General features: G+C 40.5%; 1 protein-coding gene across 2 annotated transcripts in view; it reads left to right on the forward strand.

Annotated features, from left to right (window-relative positions):
- The window catches only part of JAKMIP2 (janus kinase and microtubule interacting protein 2), a 163,041-nt gene that overhangs the window by 98,107 nt on the left and 43,000 nt on the right, over nucleotides 1-21,934 (forward strand). For both annotated transcript variants that reach the window (XM_082623987.1, XM_082623988.1), the window contains exons 3-8: nucleotides 10,469-10,966; nucleotides 14,438-14,647; nucleotides 16,482-16,580; nucleotides 17,812-17,958; nucleotides 19,046-19,186; nucleotides 21,242-21,298. In XM_082623987.1, the coding sequence (XP_082480113.1) occupies nucleotides 10,469-10,966; nucleotides 14,438-14,647; nucleotides 16,482-16,580; nucleotides 17,812-17,958; nucleotides 19,046-19,186; nucleotides 21,242-21,298 (1,152 nt within the window). The remainder of the gene's footprint in view (nucleotides 1-10,468; nucleotides 10,967-14,437; nucleotides 14,648-16,481; nucleotides 16,581-17,811; nucleotides 17,959-19,045; nucleotides 19,187-21,241; nucleotides 21,299-21,934) is intronic.

The following is a 21,934-nucleotide window of genomic DNA, read 5'->3' on the forward strand; positions in this document are numbered from 1 at the left end:
GTTTTTAATCTACCTCTTCTTCCTTGATGTTACTATTACATTTTAATTAGTTATTTTCACCCAAATCTATTTCTCCTGGTTTGAGCAATAATAAAGCTTGGTTTGGCCAAAGCTCCTGGCCTCCTGTCTCAGCTAAGCCTTGACCTTGGATAACCAGACCCCAATGTAAAGTTTGTGAAGGATATTATAGTTTCCACGAAGCTAAAAGGAATGTGATGTCCCAAAACGAAAACAAACAAACAAACAAACAATCAAAACCCAAAAACTTTTGTGTAAGAGTCAGAAAACCAGAATATTGTCTTTATCTCTCCTTGGGGACAAATTTCTGTGTTTCAGTATCTCGATCTGTAATTCAGTGACTGAATCTGTTTCTCCATATCTGTGTCCCTCAAGCATTAGAATAACCTGAGGGAACTTATTAAAAATTGAGATCCCTGGGCCCACAACCCAAGGATTCTGATAAAGTAAGTGGGTTAAGGTTCAGGACTGCAATTCCAGCAAACAGTCCAGACAGTCCCCATGGAGGTGGCTCTCTGCCTTCATGTTGACAAACACTCCACTCCACGATTCCTTCCAGGTTGACAACCTATAAACATTTCATTGGTTTTAACTTTCCCTGGGGCAACATAACATTTTTTTTTTTTTCTTGTGGTACGCGGGCCTCTCACTGTTGTGGCCTCTCCCGTTGAGGAGCACAGGCTCTGAACGCGCAGGCTCAGCGGCCATGGCTCACGGGCCCAGCCGCTCCGCGGCATGTGGGATCCTCCCGGACCGGGGCATGAACCCATGTCCCCTGCATTGGTAGGCGGACTCTCAACCACTGCGCCACCAGGGAAGCCCGGCAGACTCCTTTAATTGTAGTAACAACAGAATGACAGACTACCTTGACGGGAAGAAACCTATCCGTCTAAAGAGCGGCAACCATAACCTGCCACTGATTTACAGAGAGCAAACTCATGAGATTTTAAAGAGGCAGAGGCCCGACAGACCCCACCCTACCATTTTCCACACATGCAAGCCTTTTAAAAGGAGTAACTCTTGACCGAGGACAGAGCTGTTTATCCTGTCTGTTTATCCAGGGAGGCCCTGGTGTCTAAGCCAGCAGGTCAGGGGTAATCTCCCTTTCCTCTGACAAGAGACGAGAAGCCAGGCTCTGGAATAAAAGCACTGCCCTATTGTCCCCTCTGCTGCCCCCTCCCCAGTCTCTCTCTCCGCGGCAGTTAATTACAATCCCAGCACAGGGGCCACAGCAAAGCCTCACTGCCTGTCAGCAGCATTCCCCAAAGAGCAAAGGGAATTTAGAGGGCAAACAAGTCATAAAGCAGTTTTATTAAAATAAATACGACTGTGTTTCCAAAGGCCCAAGCTTTAAGAGAGAGAATATGAACAATGCCAACATGTGAATTCAAACTCTCAGTTTGGCTCCAAGGCTATGATGATAAAATGACAATTTAGCCACTGGGGAATGGACTAGTTAAAGAGCAGAAACCTTTGGAGCGATGGGGCATTACTCATTTTTCCAGAAAGACAAATCATCCCATTGACATTTGCAGAGCCCATTGTAGTAGAGCAGAGTCACAAATGCTAGACTTTTTTGAATGTTTACTATCTGTCACACACCGTAAGAACTGCATTTCCTCCTGACATAATCCCAGCTCTTTCCCTGAGCAGGTTATGAAATCCCTCTGCATCTTCCTTTCCTCATCTGTTGTATAGGATAATAGTCGTGTTTACTTCCTAAGTATGTGTGTGTTATTTTTTGAGGAGTTAGTGTCAAACATGTTGTGTTGGGCTTCCCTGGTGGCGCAGTGGTTGAGAGTCCGCCTGCCAATGCAGGGGACGCGAGTTCATGCCCCGGTCCGGGAGGATCCCACATGCTGCGGAGCGGCTGGGCCCATGAGCCATAGCCGCTGAGCCTGCGCGTCCGGAGCCTGTGCTCCGCAACGGGAGAGGCCACAACAGTGAGAGGCCCGCATACCACAAAAAAAAAAAAAAAAAAAAAGTTGTGTTATAATTCAGTCATCTCACTTCATCCTCACTACCATTCTCTGAGGCGGGCATTGTTGTGATCCACATTTTACAGATGAGGAAACCGAGGCTCGGTGAGGTAAAGCAGTTCACCCAGAGTTACATGCTAGTTGGTGACAGAGCTGAGTCTTCAACTCCCCTTCTCTCTCCTCCCAAGCCAATGCTCTTTTTTTTAAATATGTTTTTTCCCCAATTTTATTGAGATATAATTGACATATCACATTGTATTTGTTTTAGGTATACAATGTAATGATTTGATATATGTATAAATTGTGAAATGATTACACAATAAATCTAGTCAGTATCTGTCACCTCACATAGTTACAAAGTTTTGTTTTCTTGTGATGAGAACCTCTAAGATATACTCTCCTTGCTACCTTCAAATATTGTTAACAGGATTGTTAACTATAGCGGTCATGCTGTACATTACATCCTCAGAACTTACTTATTGTATAACTGGAAGTTTGTACCTTTTGACCCCCCTCGCCCATTTCTCCCATCTCCTACATCCTGCCTCTGGCCACAACTGCCAGTCCATTCCCTGCATCTATGAGCTCTAATTTTTTTTTTTAGATTCCACACAGTATCTGTCTTTCTCTGTCTGACTTATTTCACTTGGCATAATGTTGCATATGACAGAATTTCCTTCCTTTTTATGGCTGAATAATTGTGTGTGTGTGTGTGTGTGTGATATCACATTTTCTTTATCCATTTTACATCAGTGGACACTTAGGTTGTTTCCATGTCTTGCAAAGCCTATGCTTAAAATATGTGAAGGTCTGGAAAATACTGAAAAGTTTAGGCAGAGGAAGAGAGAATGTAAGAACTTTTCTTTACACTATTGTGCAAAATTTCAAATGGAGAAACAAAGTGGGAGAGGGTGTGGGAACATACCCCTATCTTTCTCCTACAGATGCTTGCATTTCCACTGCAGGGAAATGAAACAAAAATACTAGATACAGTCAATTCTGGTGAGTAGAAATTATCTAAAAGATTTGCCAATCGCTGATAGGAATAACCATGCAGATAGGTAGGTCATTTTGACTGGACTCCAGGCATAAGGGCCAAGAGGATATAACTGTGAAGAGCCTGTGGTGGATAGGAAAGAATACAAGGCAGGGTATTTTTCTTTAGTTAGTTAATTTATTTATTATTTTCTAATTTTTTTGGCTGCATTGGGTCATCGTTGCTCTGCACGGGCTTTCTCTAGTTGCAGCGAGCGGGGGCTACTCTTTGTTGCGGTGCGCAGGGTTCTCATTGCAGTGGCTTCTCTTGTTGGGGAGCACGGGCTCTAGGCACATGGGCTTCAGTAGTTGTGGCTCATGGGCTCTAGAGCACAGGCTCAGTAGTTGTGGCGCACGGGCTTAGTTGCTCCGCGGCAGGTGGTATCTTCCCAGACCAGGGCTCAAACCCGTGTCCCCTGCATTGGCAGGCAGTTTCTTAACCACCTGCACCACCAGGGAAGCCCAGGGTGAGGTCTTTATGCTGGATGATCTTGTCATTTCTGGGCCTGCCTGCACTTGTGCATCTATAAAACGGGCAGATTGTAGACAACATAAAAGAGCTAAGGTCCTTGCAAAACGGTCGGGGTTAGTTAGGAAAGGAAACTGCTTTAGCTCTTCGGGACCCTTCCCTGACCACCGAATTAGATGACACTGTTCCCCTAGTTCCATGTACTCTATCACATCGCCCTGTAATACTTTAATCACAGGGCTCTGTCTGAAGTTATGTTATTCGTTTATTTGCTTGTTTATTGCCTGCTGACCCCACCCCAATGAAATATATGCTTCTATGGGTAAGGGACCATGTCTGCTTAAGGGATCCCCTAAGTAAGGTATCCCCAGAGCTTGCAGTGCTGGCGGGCATGTAGGAGGCATGTCCTACTTGTTGAATGAATTTCCATGGTTCTTTTTAAAACATTCCCAACAACCCCAAGGGATATAAGTACATTATAGTATTTATTTAGGTGGGCAACCCCAAGCCTGGGTGGAGAAAGTATTTCCACCCAGGTCTGTTTTTCTTAGAGCAGCACTGAGCCATTAAGCCATGGTATTTCCCTGTCTGTCTGCTCCGTGGACACCATGATCCACTGATCAGGGTGTGTAAGCATACCAGGGATTGCTGTGAGATGTGAAATCCACCCATCCGATTCCCCAGGGTTTGGTCTTCTCCCTCAGAGGCAGCCTGCAGCTAGGGTGAACCCCACAGGCACAGAGGGGATGAAGCAGGAGCAGAGGAAAGGGCTCCAAGGGTAGGGGCAGGGGGGCAACAGTCCTGGGATGCAGGTTCTGCAAGGAGTCGGCTCCAGGCAGCAGTTGCCACCTTGGACAGCCCTTCAGACTGCAAAGCAATCCTCACAGAGAGCCTGGGACAAAGGCAGCATGCGATACTATTCTGATTTCACTGAGAAAGAAAATGAGTTCTAACCATGTAACTCGTTTGCTCCCAGTGACACAGCTAGTAGAGCAGCCAAAATGGGAATTCCCATCTTCTCCAAGGCGGTGATCAATGTAATGCTGTCTTACTCCACCGCACTCTGTTGCCTCCAGGGCACTCTCAGAAAACCAGCCAACCTTGTCTATCCTCCAGCTAGTACTCTAGAGCTTCCAGGTTCAGGGACCACACTGGGCATCCAGTATTTCTTGCTTTCTGCAAATTTAGTTTTATTTTCAGGAAGCCTAAGTAGCTAAAACCAAGAAATGAAAAGAGAGAAGCTTTTATTACTTCCCCAGGCTGTATAAAAAATCGCCCTTATGGGTCACGGTCCTGTGGCGGCAGCCTTTCCCTCTTCACATCTCCTGTTGGAGAGTTACTCAGTGCCCACGAAAATCCCTGCCAGCCTACCATGAGTTTAGATCTCCAGCAACATCCAATGCAGATAATCCAAGCTGAACCTTTTGCTAGCTTGTCTTGTCTTGATAACCTCTCAATCCTCCTTATCTTCGACAGGCTGTCCAATGTTTAATCCTAGATTTCGAAGGTCACATTAAAGCTCAAACACCACCCTCTTTATCTTGGCAGAACTTACAGTGGCATCTTTCAAAGGCCAGAACAGAATGAGAACAGAAGAAGATATATTGTGAGGCCTGGGAGGGCTAGTCATGAATTTTCTTCCTTCTGTCATAGTGGAAGCTTTTCCCAGCTGGATTAAATTTTCCTAATGATCTTTATTTATTTTATTTTATTTTTTTGAAAACACCTCTCGGGTAAAAGGGATATGGGAAGTGTACCATTCAGAGCTCTGTTCAGTGCTCACCCCCGGCCCTGTCCCACCCCACCCTCCAGTCCTTCTTCATACACATAATCCAGGTGTCTTCCCAGTTAGGATTAGATGCCACCAGGGAACTCAAGACATCTTGAGGAAAATGTTATCTTTGAACATCTCTTTCTATTAGGAAAATAGTTGCTATGGTCTTGATAATGTAATAATAGTAACGTTCATCTTACTACCATAATATGGGTATTTAGATTTATGTTGTTGTTGGTATTAGTATATTATCACATGATTTAATGTTAATATATGCTATAATGTTCATGAAAATTAATATCTAGTATCTACCATGTATTAATAATTATTAACCTCCCATGTGTTCCAGCCTTTCCAAAGGACTTTTGCTACATTATGGAAATCAGTCCTCTCAACAATCATATGAGAAGGATATCACCAATTCTAGTTTACACATGAGACTGAGGCTGAGTCAGGGGCCCCAGCTTGCCCAAGGTTTCAGAGCAAACTAGGAGATCTGGGATCTGACCTGACCTGGCTCCTGGCCCACACAGGACTCTGACCAGCCTTCTTTATGTTGTGCTTATGTAGAGCCTGTTCCCCACTTTTCTCATCAGAAATTCAGGTGCAACAAATACTATCTACATCATAGAGCTGCCTAGGAGGTTAAATGTACTGATAGGTGTAAAGCCTTTAAAAAATTGCCTAACTCATACATAGTAAGTTAAACCCTCAATAAATGCTTACCATTTACGTGATCGAGCTGAAATTTTTCTCCATAAAACATTTCCACTAACAAAATTGATTCTCTCTCCAATTAACTAAATAATTTTTTCCATTTCAAAGTATTATCATCACATTTTTTCACTGTTACTCAGGGGTAGTTCTTCATCTTTTTGTATACTCATTCTCATGATTTACATTAAGATATTAAGATCTATTTCCTTAGTGGTGCAATCTAAGCTGCAAATAATTTTCAGAAAATGATTTTACTACAAAATTTCTATTGGTTCTTTTTTCCTCCCAGATGTCAGTCACATTCTTTGTATCTCCTTCACAGTGAAACTCTTCTCCCAAGCCTAAAAAAATCATACCTAGAAATCCTGCCAAAAATGACAGTTTCCATGACAACCAAAATAAGCAAACATAAAAAAATGCCATATGTAATTCAATACCTTTGAATTTTCTTTGAGTTCTGTGGATTCCTTTTATGTGATAGACAAAAAGGCCAGTGCTAGTTTTGTCTTCATGCTGGAATATATTTCCCATACACCTGTATTTTCACTTTTTTTTTTCTTTTTCATTCATTTCCTCTCCAGTCTACACACAAAAGATTAGTGTTTATAAATAAATTTGAGAGAAATTACAGAAAGTGGTACAATCTAATGCACCTGCAGAGAATTTGACAAATAATTTTAGGTCAAGAGTATCTCCTCTTATATCCAATAATAATATCATTACCTTACATTTTATAGTACTTTACAGTTCAAGCTACTTTCCCATTCACTATCTAATTTAATCCTAAAAATAATTCTTTTACAGGTATTTTTAAAATTGTAATCAAACATCCTCAGAATAAAGCAACCTTCTTAGAGACAGCAGATAATGAAATCAAAATACAAACCCAGAATTCATTACCCTTTATCCATTTTTACTACAATGTTTTATTGTTTTAGGAAAAGTTGCTAAAATTCCCTTAGTAACTTGTTACCTATCAGCTCTTAATGGTCATGATACTGTTCCAAATGCCTAAGGAACATAAATACGTCCTGCTGAAATTGAAGATGATCCCGTTTCCTGTCACTCAAGCTAAAGTTAACTTCCCCAAGGTCCTAGATGGAAGGTAAATTACAGAGTTTCTAAATCAGTGAAAAATAAGGCCCCTCATGTCAAAAAGTGCATTATCTAAAAGAAGAATCAGCAAACATTTTCTTTGAAGGGCAAAACAGTAAATATTTTAGGCTTTGTGGGCCAGACAGTCTCTGTGAAACTACTCAACTTCCTTGTAGCGTGAAAGCAGCCATAGGAAATATGGAAATGGATGGGCCTGGTTGTGTTCCAATAAAACTTTATTAACAAAGACTGGGGGTGGGGCAGGAAAGATTTGGCCTATGAGCTGTTGTTTGCCCACTCATGGTCTAGAAGATACTTCTTCAGTTCATTGTAGAAAAATGGAAAGTTAGATTTAGATTTTCATCACTGAAGAACTGAGGGAAGCATCGAACAGAGGACAGGCAAACATTATATGTTAGGGGGTGTTTTGTTTTATTGTTTTATGCAGGGAAGGGATGGAGGAGGGCTGCTCTGGGTAACAGTGCAAGCCTATGTTCGTTCTCTAAAACGTTGACAGGATATATTATTCCTGCCTCTGGTTACGAGGCTAGCCAGGGAAACATATTGGCTTACATTCTTTAATTCCACACATACTCTTTGTCTTCTTATCATGTGTTGTGCTGACAACCATTGGGTAGGCAAAGATGAACAAGGCTCACTGGCAGCCTTCTAGGAGTTTCCAGTCTGAGGTGAGGTAGGAGAGGAGGTGGTGAGGACAGACAAGTACGTAAAAAAAATACAGCATAAAGAAAAATGTGGAAGAGACCAGCAAGGAGGTATTAGCAAACTGCACTGAGAAGACAAATGCAGGAGAAATAAGCTTGGCCCTGGGTGATTGCGGTGTCATGATCAGAGAGGGTGACATTTAGTTGGGTCATGAGGAATGAAAGGATCCCAGACAGAGCTGAGGGAAGGGCAGGTCAGGAGGAAGAATCTCAGGTAGGCACACAGGTACAGCAATGTAGGGCATGTGCAGAAAATAGGATAATCCCCCGTGCCTGGAGAGGTAGAGTGAGAAGTTGAAATGGGAGCTGGAAGTCCAACCAAGCCTTCTGAGAGCTGAAAGATGCAGCTGAAGTGTTGGGATTTTATTCCCCAACAGAAAGGAGTCCTGGAACATAAATCAGATCATAACAGGACTTTACTAAGAGAATGTCAGCAGCAGTGTGAAGAAAGCTGGGTTCATTAAATGAACCTCCAAGAACTCTGGAGCAATGCTGTCCAAAAGAAATATAATATGCACCACAAACGCAAGCCACATATGTGATTTAAAAATTTCTTATAACCACAATTTTAAAAAGTAAAACTAAACAGAATTAATTTTAATAATATACTTTATTTTACCTAATTTATCCAAAGTATTATAGTTTTAACATGTAATCAATGTAAAAATTATTAATGAGATATTAATGTTTACCTCATACTAAGTCTTCAAAATTGGGTATGTATTTTACACTTAGGGCAGGGCTCAATTCAGATTTTCAATATTGCAAGTGCTCGGTGTGGCTAGTGGCCACCTCATGGGACAGCACAGCTCTAGAACATACGAACTAAAGGGCATCTGGGAGGGGACCTGAGCCTAGGCTGGAGGCAAGACCCAAGGACAGTCATTTGGGGATGCCTGGCTGCATATTTTGCCAAGTCTCCTTGTGCCCTGAGTTCTTTTAGAATAACCTACATGGGAGTAATTGCTGTGCCTTTAAAATAAAATATTCATAAAATGCCATGTGGACTTAGAAAATCCTGTTTTAGCTAAAGGTAGGTAAACTGTTAAGGTAAGTGAAATCTCAGACACTTTACATTATAATTACAATGGTTTCAATAAGGAATTTGGATCTTAACATTTTTCAGCTGGAAGGGCTCTTAATTATTTTATGAAACGTTCTAATTTTACAAATGGCAGAGACTCAGTATCACTCACCTAGATATTACCCCTGGGGCTGCCCAGTTCTTCCCTTTTTCCAGGTTACTGTGTGGGTGTATGTGTGTGTGTGTGTATGTGCAAACGACAGAGACAGAGGAACAAAGGCAGGCAGCAGAGATGAGGAGGGGGAAGGAGAACAGTATAACAAGAGCCTGGTGAGGCTTTTTTAAGCTACAGATGCTGGGGCCCTACCCTGATCTACTGAATCAGAGACGGACTCACAGCCAAATTAAGGTAGTACCATTGCTAATCTATGAAGAGACCTATATTATCATTAGAAATAGTACAAAACACAGGAGAATTTTTTAAACCAGAATACCTGACAGGTGAAAAGATGAGAAGGAATACTTTATTAAATTCCTTGGAGTGTTGGCTTAGGTGGGAGAGAGAGGGAGATAAAAGTGCAGGGTAGTGAAGGATGCAGACACCCATGTAGCAGAAGTAACAACAGCCACTGAACGCCTTTAGCACAGGGCCCTGCACTGCAGGGTTTTGGGCTGGTGTGTGTGAATCTGTAATAATTTTGGGGGTGGAACCAAGTTGCCATAGTAAGAAAGGTAAGGTTGAGGACATATCAACTGTCTTCATTTCTCACCTCCCCCTTAGCAGCAATTAGCTTCTCTTCCAAAAAAAGGGGCGGAGGAATATTTTATACTATCACTTTAGGCACCAATTTATTAGCCTGATCATAATATTGAACTATGGACCAACTTGGGTGTCCCGGTACACCCACATTTATCAGTTTGGACCTTGTTAGGGATGTGTAGTCTAGAAAGCTCTCCAGGTGATCTGTTTGAACTCCTCACCAGGGTGAAGACTATTATAGTACCGCTTCCTAATTTTAACGTGTACACCAGTCACCTGGGGATTTGTTACACTGCAGGCTCTGATTCGTAGGTCTGGGATGGAGCCCCTGCATTTCTTGTTTTTTTGTTTTGTTTTGTTTTGCGGTACACGGACCTCTCACTGTTGTGGCCTCTCCCCTTGCGGAGCACAGGCTCCGGACGCGCAGGCTCAGCGGCCATGCCTCATGGGCCCAGCCGCTCCGCGGCATGTGGGATCTTCCCAGACCGGGACACGAACCCCTGTTCCCTGCATCGGCAGGCGGACTCTCAACCACTGAGCCACCAAGGAAGCCCAGCCCCTGCATTTCTGACAGGCCCCTGGGTGATGCCTGTGCTGCTTGTCTGCAGACCACACAGAACAGTGAGGCCCCAGAACATCAACTATTTTTCTGAACAAAGTGATGTAAGCACCCTCGGGTATTTCCTCCTTTCCCACTGCATTCCCAGCATTAAAAGCCCTGTGGCTCCCCTCGCTCCTTCCACAGGGGACTGGAATTTGAAAAGAGACGAGGCATTAAGAGATCACAGGGGTCTGAGCTGCCAATCCTGCCTAGGAGCACATCTGTCTGATGAGGCTCACCTCTTTTCATCCTTTCACCTCTCTGCCTTCAGGTATCTAAGCTCGAAAGAGAGAAAACTCAAGAAGCCAAGAGGATCCGTGAGCTGGAGCAGCGCAAGCACACGGTCCTAGTGACCGAACTCAAAGCCAAGCTCCACGAGGAGAAGATGAAGGAGCTGCAGGCCGTGCGGGAGAATCTCATCAAACAGCATGAGCAGGAAATGGCCCGGACAGTGAAGGTGCGGGACGGGGAGATCCAGAGGCTCAAGTCGGCGCTGTGTGCGCTCCGGGACGGCAGCAGCGACAAAGTAAGGACAGCGCTCACCATCGAGGCCCGCGAGGAGGCCCGGAAACTGTTTGATGCAGAGCGCCTTAAGCTCTTACAGGAAATTGCGGACCTGAAAACGGCCAAGAAGCAGGTGGATGAGGCGCTAAGCAATATGATCCAAGCGGATAAAATCAAGGCTGGGGACCTCAGGAGTGAGCATCAGTCCCACCAAGAAGCCATCTCCAAGATCAAGTGGGAGTCGGAGCGGGATATTCGGAGGCTGGTTAGTAACCCAGGGCAGAACCATTCTCTTTCCAGGCTTCAGAGCGCTGTGGGGTTTGCTTTTTCAGGTGTCTTTCATGAGTGGATTATAAACAGTGCCCTCCTTCTGTCTAGTGCTGTGGCCAAGATACAAGATAGGTCAATAGATAAGTAGATGCACCCAGGCCAAAATAGGCATTGTAAAAGGTAAAAGATTTTGGAGTCACCTTTCTCGTGAAAACTGGATTCTTCCAGCCCCACACGTATGGAGAGTATGGGTTTAATGACTCCTGTTTTCTTGGATGTCCATGGAAATATTCTGAATTATGAACTCTTCCAAAATCAGCATGTTTTGTAGGCTTTCGATTTATAAAATGTTTTGGGATTTTTACCAGGGAAAGGGAAGTTTCTTTGGCTTTCAAGGTGTCTGAACATGGCAGCCACTGGGAACATCCTCTGGGATTCACCTGTCTTCTCTCCAGAAACTGTGTCTGAAAGCAAGAAATAGACCTATAAAACCCCTAGTCATTTTACAGATAGATCTTCTTTCCCAGAATAAACAGGGGCCACTCAAAATAGGGGCCATTATAATTTTTAAATTGGATGTCATTCCTAAATAGCTTATTTGCTATTACAAATTTCCAAGACTTCCTTCAACCCCTACTGAGTTGAGTCTTTCTTTTTAATATGTATGACCAAAAGCCACATCAGTCTCTCACTATGCTTAAAAGTAAAACAAATAGAATTATTGTGTGAAAGCTATAATGTTGCAGATTGGCCTTCTCTTAGAAGTATTTATATGCATCTATATTCAGAATGTTTAGCATTAGTTATATCTTGGTTATATATTAACTATCACCTGTTCCAGTGTACTTTATGCTTCTCTAAAAATATTTTCTTAGGAAAAACTACACCTTCCTTCTTGTGTGTGCCAGGTCCAAGCATTTATATTCTAAGAATTCCAATTATGTTCCTTAGACGATATCTCTAGGATTTCAATTTTATGTAAAAAATGGTTATCGTAGAACATTTTAGAAAACTAAACATGTGATTTTCTTTGTACTGCAATACAGTGTGACTGTAAAATGTTGCCTTTGCTACACTTCCCAAATTCTTTATCTGCAATTCATACTATCACATTGGTTGACAATAAAGACCAAACACAGTGCAGAAATATTGGTCTCTGCCCTGCCTTTGGTTTTTAAGACAACAATGGCTGATGAAGAAAGAATCAAGACTGTGAACTCTGAAGTCAGCAGGTAGGTAAATGAAAAGGAAGCTTTACATTAAATATTTTTGCTTGTCGATGGTTTTAATGTAAAATCTACAAATATATCTACCTGTTGGTCTGCAATTTTTTCCATGATTTCCTTTCACCAGCACATTGCAGAAGCAGACAAGAAATCCTTCTTAATAACGATGTAAAATCTAATCTGTCTGAAGATTGGTTCAAAAATTGGATACAAATAGAAAAACAGGGGAAACTTTTTCATTAATACAGATGCACTTCATTTTTTCCTTCTAATCCTGTTCTTACTGCAACAGCCAGTTTTATTTTTGGAACTGAAAAGGAGAGAAATGGGAGCTATTCTGTGTAGAAAATTTTCCCAGGGAATTCTGGTATGTACCCATCTAACTAGAAATTTGGAAGATTTTCAGTATTCTGAAACCAGAGTCCATATTTATAACCAGCATGCAATAGGGACTCCTTGACACTAGGTACTGGATAGTCTACAGAAAACCACTTTGGGAAAATGCTAGAAGGATAACCTTGGCATAAGTATAGCATAGTGCCAAATAGAATGGGCTCTAGGGTCATAAGACTGTATATTAAATCAGGCTTCATCATTTATTAGCCATATGACCATGACCAAGTTCTTAACCCTTTGGGTCCTCAGTTGTCACCCGTGAAATGGTGATAACAGAACCTATATAATAGGATTGTCATAAAATTAGACAAGGTATGTAAGGCTCTGAATGCCTTGAATGTAGAAAAAGATCAATAAATTTCAGTTATAATGATGAGGCTGATTATATGGGTGTAATGGGGTGATTTCCCAGCCAGTTCAGTTATGTAGGGTACATAAGAACCAAGTAGGAGCATACAGATCTGGAGCTACGGTAAACTGGAAATAAACCATAGATGACAGATCTAACAAAGGAATGTGCTACTTAGATAAGAGTAACACTGGACTCAAGTCTCCTGCAAAGAGATAAAATAAAGACAATGCTTTTACTTCCAAATTAACAGGACAGTGTTTGATTACTTGCCAAGTTATCAGATGATGTCACAGCACCATGCCCTCCCAAAAATGATCTAAAATTTTATCCTGTGACTTGGAGGCAGTAGCTCACAGAGAGTTACATGTGGGAAGATGTGATTGTATAATACAGTTTCTATTCCAAATATATATAAATATGTATTTTGGTCTTAGGAACACAGCAAAGAAAGATTTATACCAAGTGATTTGTTATATATAAGGAGACATTTTTATAAAGAGGAGAACAGTATAATATTGTTTGTATTAAATGTGTCTATTCTATTTCTATTTTTAAGATTCTCATGGAATATAATGAAATGAGAAGAAAGGTTTTACCTAATGGCTATGCTTTCTTCAGAGATTGTTTACAGATATTAACTTCACTAGCCCTCACCCAGGGATGGCAAAAAGTTTTCAGTCCAGTGGGACTCTGATCAACTGGTATCAAATGCTTTTGGCCTTTAGTTGAGAAATACTTCTGAGGCCATGCCCAGGCTTAACAAAAATGAGTGTTGGGATCAGTAAATATATCCCACAGCTATAGGTGGGAAAATAGTGACTAATATTACCAGGTATTTTCTATTCCGGTTCTTGTCCCAGCCATGGTTTTCTGACTGTAATAGTAAAATGGTTGCTAAGAACTGGCTGCTCTGAAAAATGGATAGGAATGGAAAGAGCCATACAACATGAACCATGGAAGGACAAATTCACCACTTGAATGCAAACATATTGGCCTTAGGAAATGATGAGGCTACTGGAAATACTGTAGCTTCTTCAGTTACTAATGACCTGTTCATAGTTGTTACTGCTATTTAAACTGAACTCAAAAGTTATTCCCCCAAACAGGAGGTAACATTACACATTGTCCTGGGAAACATTGTAGTAGAATATTTAGCATCTGTCTTTATTAACACTAATGACCTGTTTTAAAGTTGACTTTTGCTTTCTATATCCAACCAAACCAGACTGTTTCAAACAATATATTGAATCACAGCACCTACATAGTATATACTAGAGAGAAAAAATTACCCTCCTTGACACCTAATTAGTCTAGGATGGCTGTTCATTACATATTCTTGCCTTGTCTGATTCCTGAATTCAGTATACTTGTCATATTCATGATTTTTTTCCCTATATCAATCAGCAGAACAAAAGTTAAGCTCATACCATTGTAAAAATGCATTTCTTTGCAGCATTGTTAAATAAAATGTCATGGGTGTCATTTAATTCAGATGGATGAAATCAAAGCCAAGGACAGGATCATCTTTTCCCTGGAAAAGGAACTGGAGACCCAAACAGGCTATGTACAGAAACTTCAACTGCAGAAGGAGGCTTTGGATGAACAGCTCTTTCTGGTCAAGGAGGCTGAATGTAACATGAGCAGTCCGAAACGAGAAATTCCTGGAAGGGCAGGAGATGGCTCTGAGCACTGCAGCAGTCCTGTAAGTCTATTCAAGTTGAAGTTAAAAACTCAGGAGTCATCTTTTATTTAGCGCCTAAGTTTTACTTTTCACTTAAGCTCTTTTCCTGTTTACTACAGAGCAATCAATTCCACCTCCTACTATAAAAGAAGCAAGTATCTTGGGAGCAAGGTTTTCTAAACTCATAGACAACAAAGTGGTCTGTACTGCATTAGCTGATCACAAAAGAATTACATATATTTTTAAATCCTTCATAGAATTTTTCTAGCTGTGATACCTGTCCAAACATCAGCATATTATAAGAATCATAAATTAGATGAAAATACTTTGCCTCTTGCCAAGACTGGTCATTTTCCCTTGTATGAACGATTGAATTGAAAATTGGTAAAAATGGTTATCATGTACAGGAGTCAAAATGTATAACTGTGTAAAAGACTAAACCATTTATAATCATCATCTGAGAGCTTCAAGTCTGATTGAGTTTGACACTTACTTTCCTGGATTTTCCTTATTTTATATGAGAAATTATTTTCAGAAGTTTAATGATAGAAATCTGCTTGTATATAGTTTACTTTCATATCTTATACCTTGCGAATTATTTAGCACTAAAAAAGATGACAATGTATTTTTTAGGAACAGAGGTATGTTCCAAAGTAGTACTTAGAACTGACCAATAAATAATTTATGAATATATGTGTATATATATACATATATCCCAGTAGGTGGCGGAAAGAATACTGAATTAGGATTCAGCAGATGTAAGTTTTAGTTCTATCACTGACACTTACCTGCAGTGTAGTAAAATTGTCAAGAGAATGGGCTCCAGAGTCATACCCTTTAGTTTAAATCCTGGATCTACCATTTGCTGTGTGACCTTAGGCAGATCCTTTGACTGCTCAGAGTTTCCTCATCTGTAAAATAGAGGCAATAGTGGTATTCCATAGAGCTGGTCTAAGGTTTAGAAGAAAAGATATGTAAAATATAGAACATAGTGTCTGGCACACAGCATCCAGTACATATTAGTATAGACCTTGAACAACTTATGACCTTCCTGAATCTTACCGGTTCTGCTGAACCCTCTAGGATATTGTGAATCAAGGAACAGAGTGTGTGTGAAACTGCTTTGTCAACAGTACAGCACTATCAAAATGTAAGATGATAATGGAATTGCAAGTATATAGGTCCTATGGACTCTAGAGCACAGAATTAATCTATGACTGCTGTGTGTAAAGTGATTCCATGACTATTATGCCAGTGGGGAAGCCAGCTGATCTGGGCAGAATCTACCAGCGAAGTCTATCCTATAATCTACTGTCTTCTATACATGAAGGTAATGCACCAGCCTTCTGAGTCTGACCTTTTTCTCCGGGGTATGCAGGAATTTGCAAATCCCATCCCTATATCCTGCTCTATCCTCTCTTTGGCTAAGAGTAATAGCAGGACATCTGTCTAGGCTGTGGGAAGCAATGTGCAGCCATGACACAAGGGATGAACCTCATGTAACCATGAACCTCATGTAATCACAGCGTGACCTTGGTCTCACAGCTCACAGATCTCATAAACTGATCCAACCATCTACCACTTCCTTTGCCAGGAGCCAGGGCTCCAGGGAGTATCTGCCACATGGAATTCATTTACAATTTCAAACAGGCTTGATCTTAAACCCAAGCAGTGAATATTGGGGATTGGAATAGGGTAAATATTTACTCTTCTCTGAATAAGAGAACATTTTACTCTCAACTCATGAGCCAAATGAAAGGAACCAAGCCTATTACTTTTATGAGCAGTATTCTAAAATTTTGTGAAAAATTATTATTGAAGAAATAATACTTTTAATTTTAATTTTCATGTGTAGGATTTGCGAAGAAATCAAAAGAGAATAGCTGAGTTGAACGCCACTATAAGAAAATTAGAAGACAGGAATACCTTGCTTGGAGATGAACGAAATGAATTGGTGAGTTCTAAGCAAAATTTTTTTATTATTTTTTAAACATTTTGTTATAGTAGTATATACGATGTTATAGAATTATAGCACAATAAAGAAAAGTGCACAAATAATAAAGGTATGGCTCAGTAAATATGCCCAATGTGAAACACCCATATAACCACTATCCAGATGAATAAGTGGAAGATTACCAGCATCTCAGAACTTCCCCTTTGTGTGACCCCTTTCAATCACCATCCTTCTAAAGTTAACCACTATACTGAATTCTCTCACTATAGATGTCTATCACAATTTTTAAAATGTGTTGTAGGGAATTCCCTGGTGGTCCAGTGGTTAGGACTTTGACTACTGGGGCCTGGGTTCAATCTCTGGTTGGGGAACTAAGATTCCCGCAAGCCGTGCGACCCAACCAACAACAACAACAAAATGTGTTGTAAATGGAATCATATGATAATTACTCCTTTGTATCTGGCTTTTTTGCTCAGCATTACATTGGTGAGAGTCATCCACTGTGTTGCATGTAGAATTCATTCATTTTCACTTTCTATCATATTCAATTATATGTGATACAGTTATATATTTATTGTAAAAGTATAAACAATATATGATATGTATATACAATTATATGATAAATATATATATATTCATCTATTGTTAATGGACATTAATGTTGTTTCATAACAATTTATAGCTGTTAATTGTGCTGCTACATGTCCTGGTGAGAAAGTATGTTCATGTCTGGGGGGAATATACTAAGGAACAGAATTACTGGATCGTAGAGTATGCATGCAGTCAGCTTCAGCAGTTGCTACCAGTTTTCCACAGTTGTCTTAACAGCTACATTTCCCCCAACAATGTATGAGAGTTGTAGTTTCTCCATGTCTTTGTCAACATGCAAAGATAATTGGTCATTTTAGTCATTTTGGTGGGTGTGAGGTATATTCTTATTGTAGGATTTTCATTTTTATTTTCCTTCTCACTAATGAGGTGGAGTAACTTTTCAAATATCTATTGGCCTTTTGGGTATCCTGTGTGATTTACCCTTTGTCTTTTGCCCATTTCCTCTTGTGCGTTCATTTTCTTATTAGTATTAGGGATTTTTTACATCATTTTTGGATGTTTGTGTTTAAAATATCATGCTCTGTGCCTTACATTTTACATTCTTTTTGGTGGCTCTTGGTATAGTGAAGTTATTTTCAGCCTCTAAACACAAGGGACACATTGTCTTATGTCTTCCCAGTTAAAACGCGTGCGGGAAACCGAAAAACAATGTAAACCTCTTCTGGAAAGGAACAAGTGCCTCGCCAAGAGAAACGATGAACTGATGGTGTCTTTGCAGCGCATGGAAGAAAAACTAAAAGCCGTTACCAAGGAAAATTCAGAAATGGTGTGTACCACAGACTCTGCAAAACTGCAGCTTCCTTCTTTTTATTACTCTGTTAACCTGACTTCCTGGTCTTTCCCAGTTTATTTTTAAAATACAATGCTATTTGTGAAAGCTTAGATTTTTCCCTTATGTAAGCAAGGAACACATAAGGAAGAAATCAAGAGAAGGTTGCTGGCTCTGAATTTTGTGGGGTTTCTAAATTTTGCAGAACAATGAGAGCACTTCCAGGAATCTGTACACTCTCCAAATGCTCCAAAATAGAGAAGCAGAGTTTCAGCCTAGCTCCTCAGCCACAGAAACCTCCTTCCAGGATAAACAAGGTCCTACTGTACAGCACAGGGAACTATATTCAATATCCTGTGATATTCCAGAATGGAGAAGAATATGAAAAAGAATATATATATATGTATAACTGAGTCACTTTGCTATATAGCAGAAATTAACATTGTAAATCAACTAAATGTCAATAAAACTTTTTAAAAAATTGATAAAATTAGGGGGCTTCCCTGGTGGCGCAGTGGTTGAGAGTCCTCCTGCCGATGCAGGGGACACGGGTTCGTGCCCCGGACTGGGAAGATCCCACATGCCACGGAGCGGCTGGGCCCGTGAGCCATGGCCGCTGAGCCTGCGCATCCGGAGCCTGTGCTCTGCAACGGGAGAGGCCACAACAGTGAGAGGCCCGCGTACCGCAAAAAAAAAAAAAAATTAATAAAATTAAAAAAATAGAAACCTCCTTCCAAGAATTTCACTAACGTGCACTTTGTGGAACCGTACAGTGGGTACCCCACATCTCCTAAGATCTTGCATAGTAACTGAGAATAGATGCCATCATTTGAATTATATATAGAGGTGACGTGCTAACGTACTCCTTCACAGACTTCCCGTCCAGCTGTAGAGATCTTCAGACATTCCCAATGATTTCCACCTATTACAGCAGACAAAATGTACTTGAGGGTGTTGGTGTGTGTGTGGACCATTTTCACATTTAGCTGTAGCCTCATAAAGTTTCTACAGATATTTTATGTTAACCACTAAAGTTTGGGATTTTCAAAGTCTCCACCTGCACTTTCTTTTTTTTTCAACCCAGAGAGAAAAAATTACATCTCATCCACCCTTGAAGAAATTAAAATCTCTGAATGACCTCGATCAAGCTAATGAAGAACAAGAGACAGAGTTTCTAAAACTTCAGGTTATTGAACAACAGAACATTATTGATGAGCTCACAAGGGTAGGTCTTGATTAATCTATAAACTCTAAGCTGTTTCGAAGGACAAGTAGCCAAGAAATCAACATACACTAGAAGCACTTAATAATTTTGGTAACACAATTAATAGCTGCAAAGCACATTAAAATAATTCCCAAATGCATTATAATGTGAGTAGGTGGATTGTGTGATGTATCTTATAATTGCTTTCCAGTATCAAGATTCTGAGGCTCAGAGATTAAATATTTTGCCTACAATAACAGGACCATAGGTCTCTTGTTTCCCAACACCTGATTCAGTGTCTGGCACATAGTGGTAGTTTAATAAATATTTGTCAAATGAACAACAATATCATAATGACATAACAGCTGAATTTCCAGTCCAGATGTTCTGACTGTGACTTAAGTACCTGCTGAAGTAGGTAAAGCAGTTATTACTCCCATCTGCATCTGGCTGAGGCCTGTGTTACCTACAACTTTGGGCTGAGACCTGTATATGTGTTTGGGTTTTCCTCTTTGCCTCTGTCTTTATTCTGTGAATGACATCTGTGATCACTCTTCACTTCAGGACCAAGCCAAGGCTTACAGAGGTGAACTAGTGATGGGGGAGTTTCAAGCAGTAGTCTCCAAAGTAGGGTGAGCAAGATGATTTACTGCCATTGAGGGAAGAAAAGATTATAAATTCTGCTTTATAATTATTTATGGTTCACCCTTTTAAAATTTTCCATGTTGAGTGCATGTTATAATGCATATGCTACATTTGGAGGGTCATCTAAGTATAAATTTTAAAAGTTTTGGATATATTAAGGTTGCATGATCAAATTACTTTTACTTATAAAGGTGAAAGACGAAAAAGTTAACACCACTGGCTTAGCCAGATTATTTCTTAAACATGTGCTTCAATGTTCTATGCCCCTCACTTCACTTCCACATCCTTAATAACTCATAAATCTCACAGATTCACTAGTCCAGGAATTTGCTTGGCTTTGAGTATCCTGAGTTTAAGCTAAAAGTTTCTTACAGAATTTTGAGGCATGTCTACCAGACTTTCAAGAAGACATAAGTGTCACTTATTCCATCCACTTATTTAAAAAATATTTATTTATTTATTTGGCTGCGTTGGGTCTTAGTTGCGGCACACGGGATTGTCGTTGCAGCGTGTGGACTTCTCTCTAGTTGTGGTGCACGGGCTCCAGAGCACACAAGCTCAGTAGTTGTGGCTCGTGGGCTCTGTAGTTGTGGCACACGAGATTGCCCTGCAGCATGTGGGATCTTAGCTCCCAGACCAGGGATCGAATCCGTGTCCCCTATATTGGAAGGCGGATTCTTAACCATTGGACCACCAGGGAAGTCCCTCCATCCACTTTTGAATTTGTACAGTAAGTATATGGAGTATTCAGCAGGTGGACACCAAAGTCCCAGGATATCTCCTTTCACAAAAAGAATGAATTAAGAAATCGATCGTTATTTCTAGATATTCTTTGAATTTCCCAGAACATTCTAACGAGGACCACCCCCCGTCCAAAAAAAGAAAACACTAGATGCTTTAAACCAAGCAGATACCCTATTCCCATTTTCAGAGGCTACAGGTGAGAACAAGGATCCAAGCATAGTCAAAAGATAGCTTTCTATGCTTTTCAAGTGATTAAGTGAAAAGAATGTTTTATTCTTTAAAATAAAATAATATTTTTTTCAACACCTAAATTTAAAATAATTTGGGATCTGAGAAAATTGAAGGATTGTGCTTTGGGAGAACATGAATGACTATTTTGTTCTTGATTTCAAGTATAACACACTTGAAATCCAATTAGCAACACAGTGTGCACAGTGTACTTCCTGACTGTGAGGCTCTCAGATCCACATAATCAGGAAAGGTTGTAGAATATTCTTCCTTTGAAAATACTTAAGTATCAAACCCAAAGTTGCCAAAATTTACAAAACATAATCTTATTTTAAGTAGAAATATGTAATGCCTCAGGGGAAAAACAACTCTGTCTTTGGGGAAAAAACAAAAAACAAAACCCTACGGGGGAGATATGTACCAACTCAAGATCTGAAAAGTCGTTAATCTATTTTCCAGGACCGGGAAAAGCTCATTCGTAGGAGAAAGCATAGAAGAAGTTCCAAGCCAATTAAGGTAATGAGAAAACTAGGTTATCAGGCTTTTGCCACACACAGAGCCAGAGAAGTGAGGCTTGCCAAGGAATCTTCCTGCAAAGATGTGATAAATCAGATGTTCCTGAATTGCAGCAAACCCTGGGGTTTATCTGCCAGAAGAAAACCTCTTCTCTTGACAGTTCTCAGAAGTCCAAAAATGATTGCGTTGTGGATCTTAACCTGAAAGGGTTTGCTTTAATATCAGTTCCTCTTAGTGAAGAAGCCACTAGGTTTGACATAGAAAGGGTTATCTGACAAGCTGGAGAGTCACACTCCAAGAACATGCAAGAGATACTTATGATCTGATGTCTCCCCTGAATAATATTAGCATCTGGTACCCATCCTATAATTGATTAATATATTTTCATTATTCACTTGGGCAATATTATTGATAATGATACTCTCAATCCATGAATATCTGTATAGCCTCTTATAATCCACAAAGTTTTGTTATTTAATTTGTCAATGTGTTTGATTTTTGCTTTTTTTTTTTTTTTTTTTTGCATTACGCGGGCCTCTCACTGTTGTGGCCTCTCCCGTTGCGGAGCACAGGCTCTGGACGCGCAGGCCCAGCGGCCATGGCTCACGGGCCCAGCCGCTCCGCGGCATGTGGGAT

The sequence above is a fragment of the Mesoplodon mirus genome (genome assembly GCF_964341445.2).
Source record: "Mesoplodon mirus genome assembly, chromosome: 5".
In the NCBI taxonomy this organism is placed as follows: Eukaryota; Metazoa; Chordata; class Mammalia; order Artiodactyla; family Ziphiidae; genus Mesoplodon; species Mesoplodon mirus.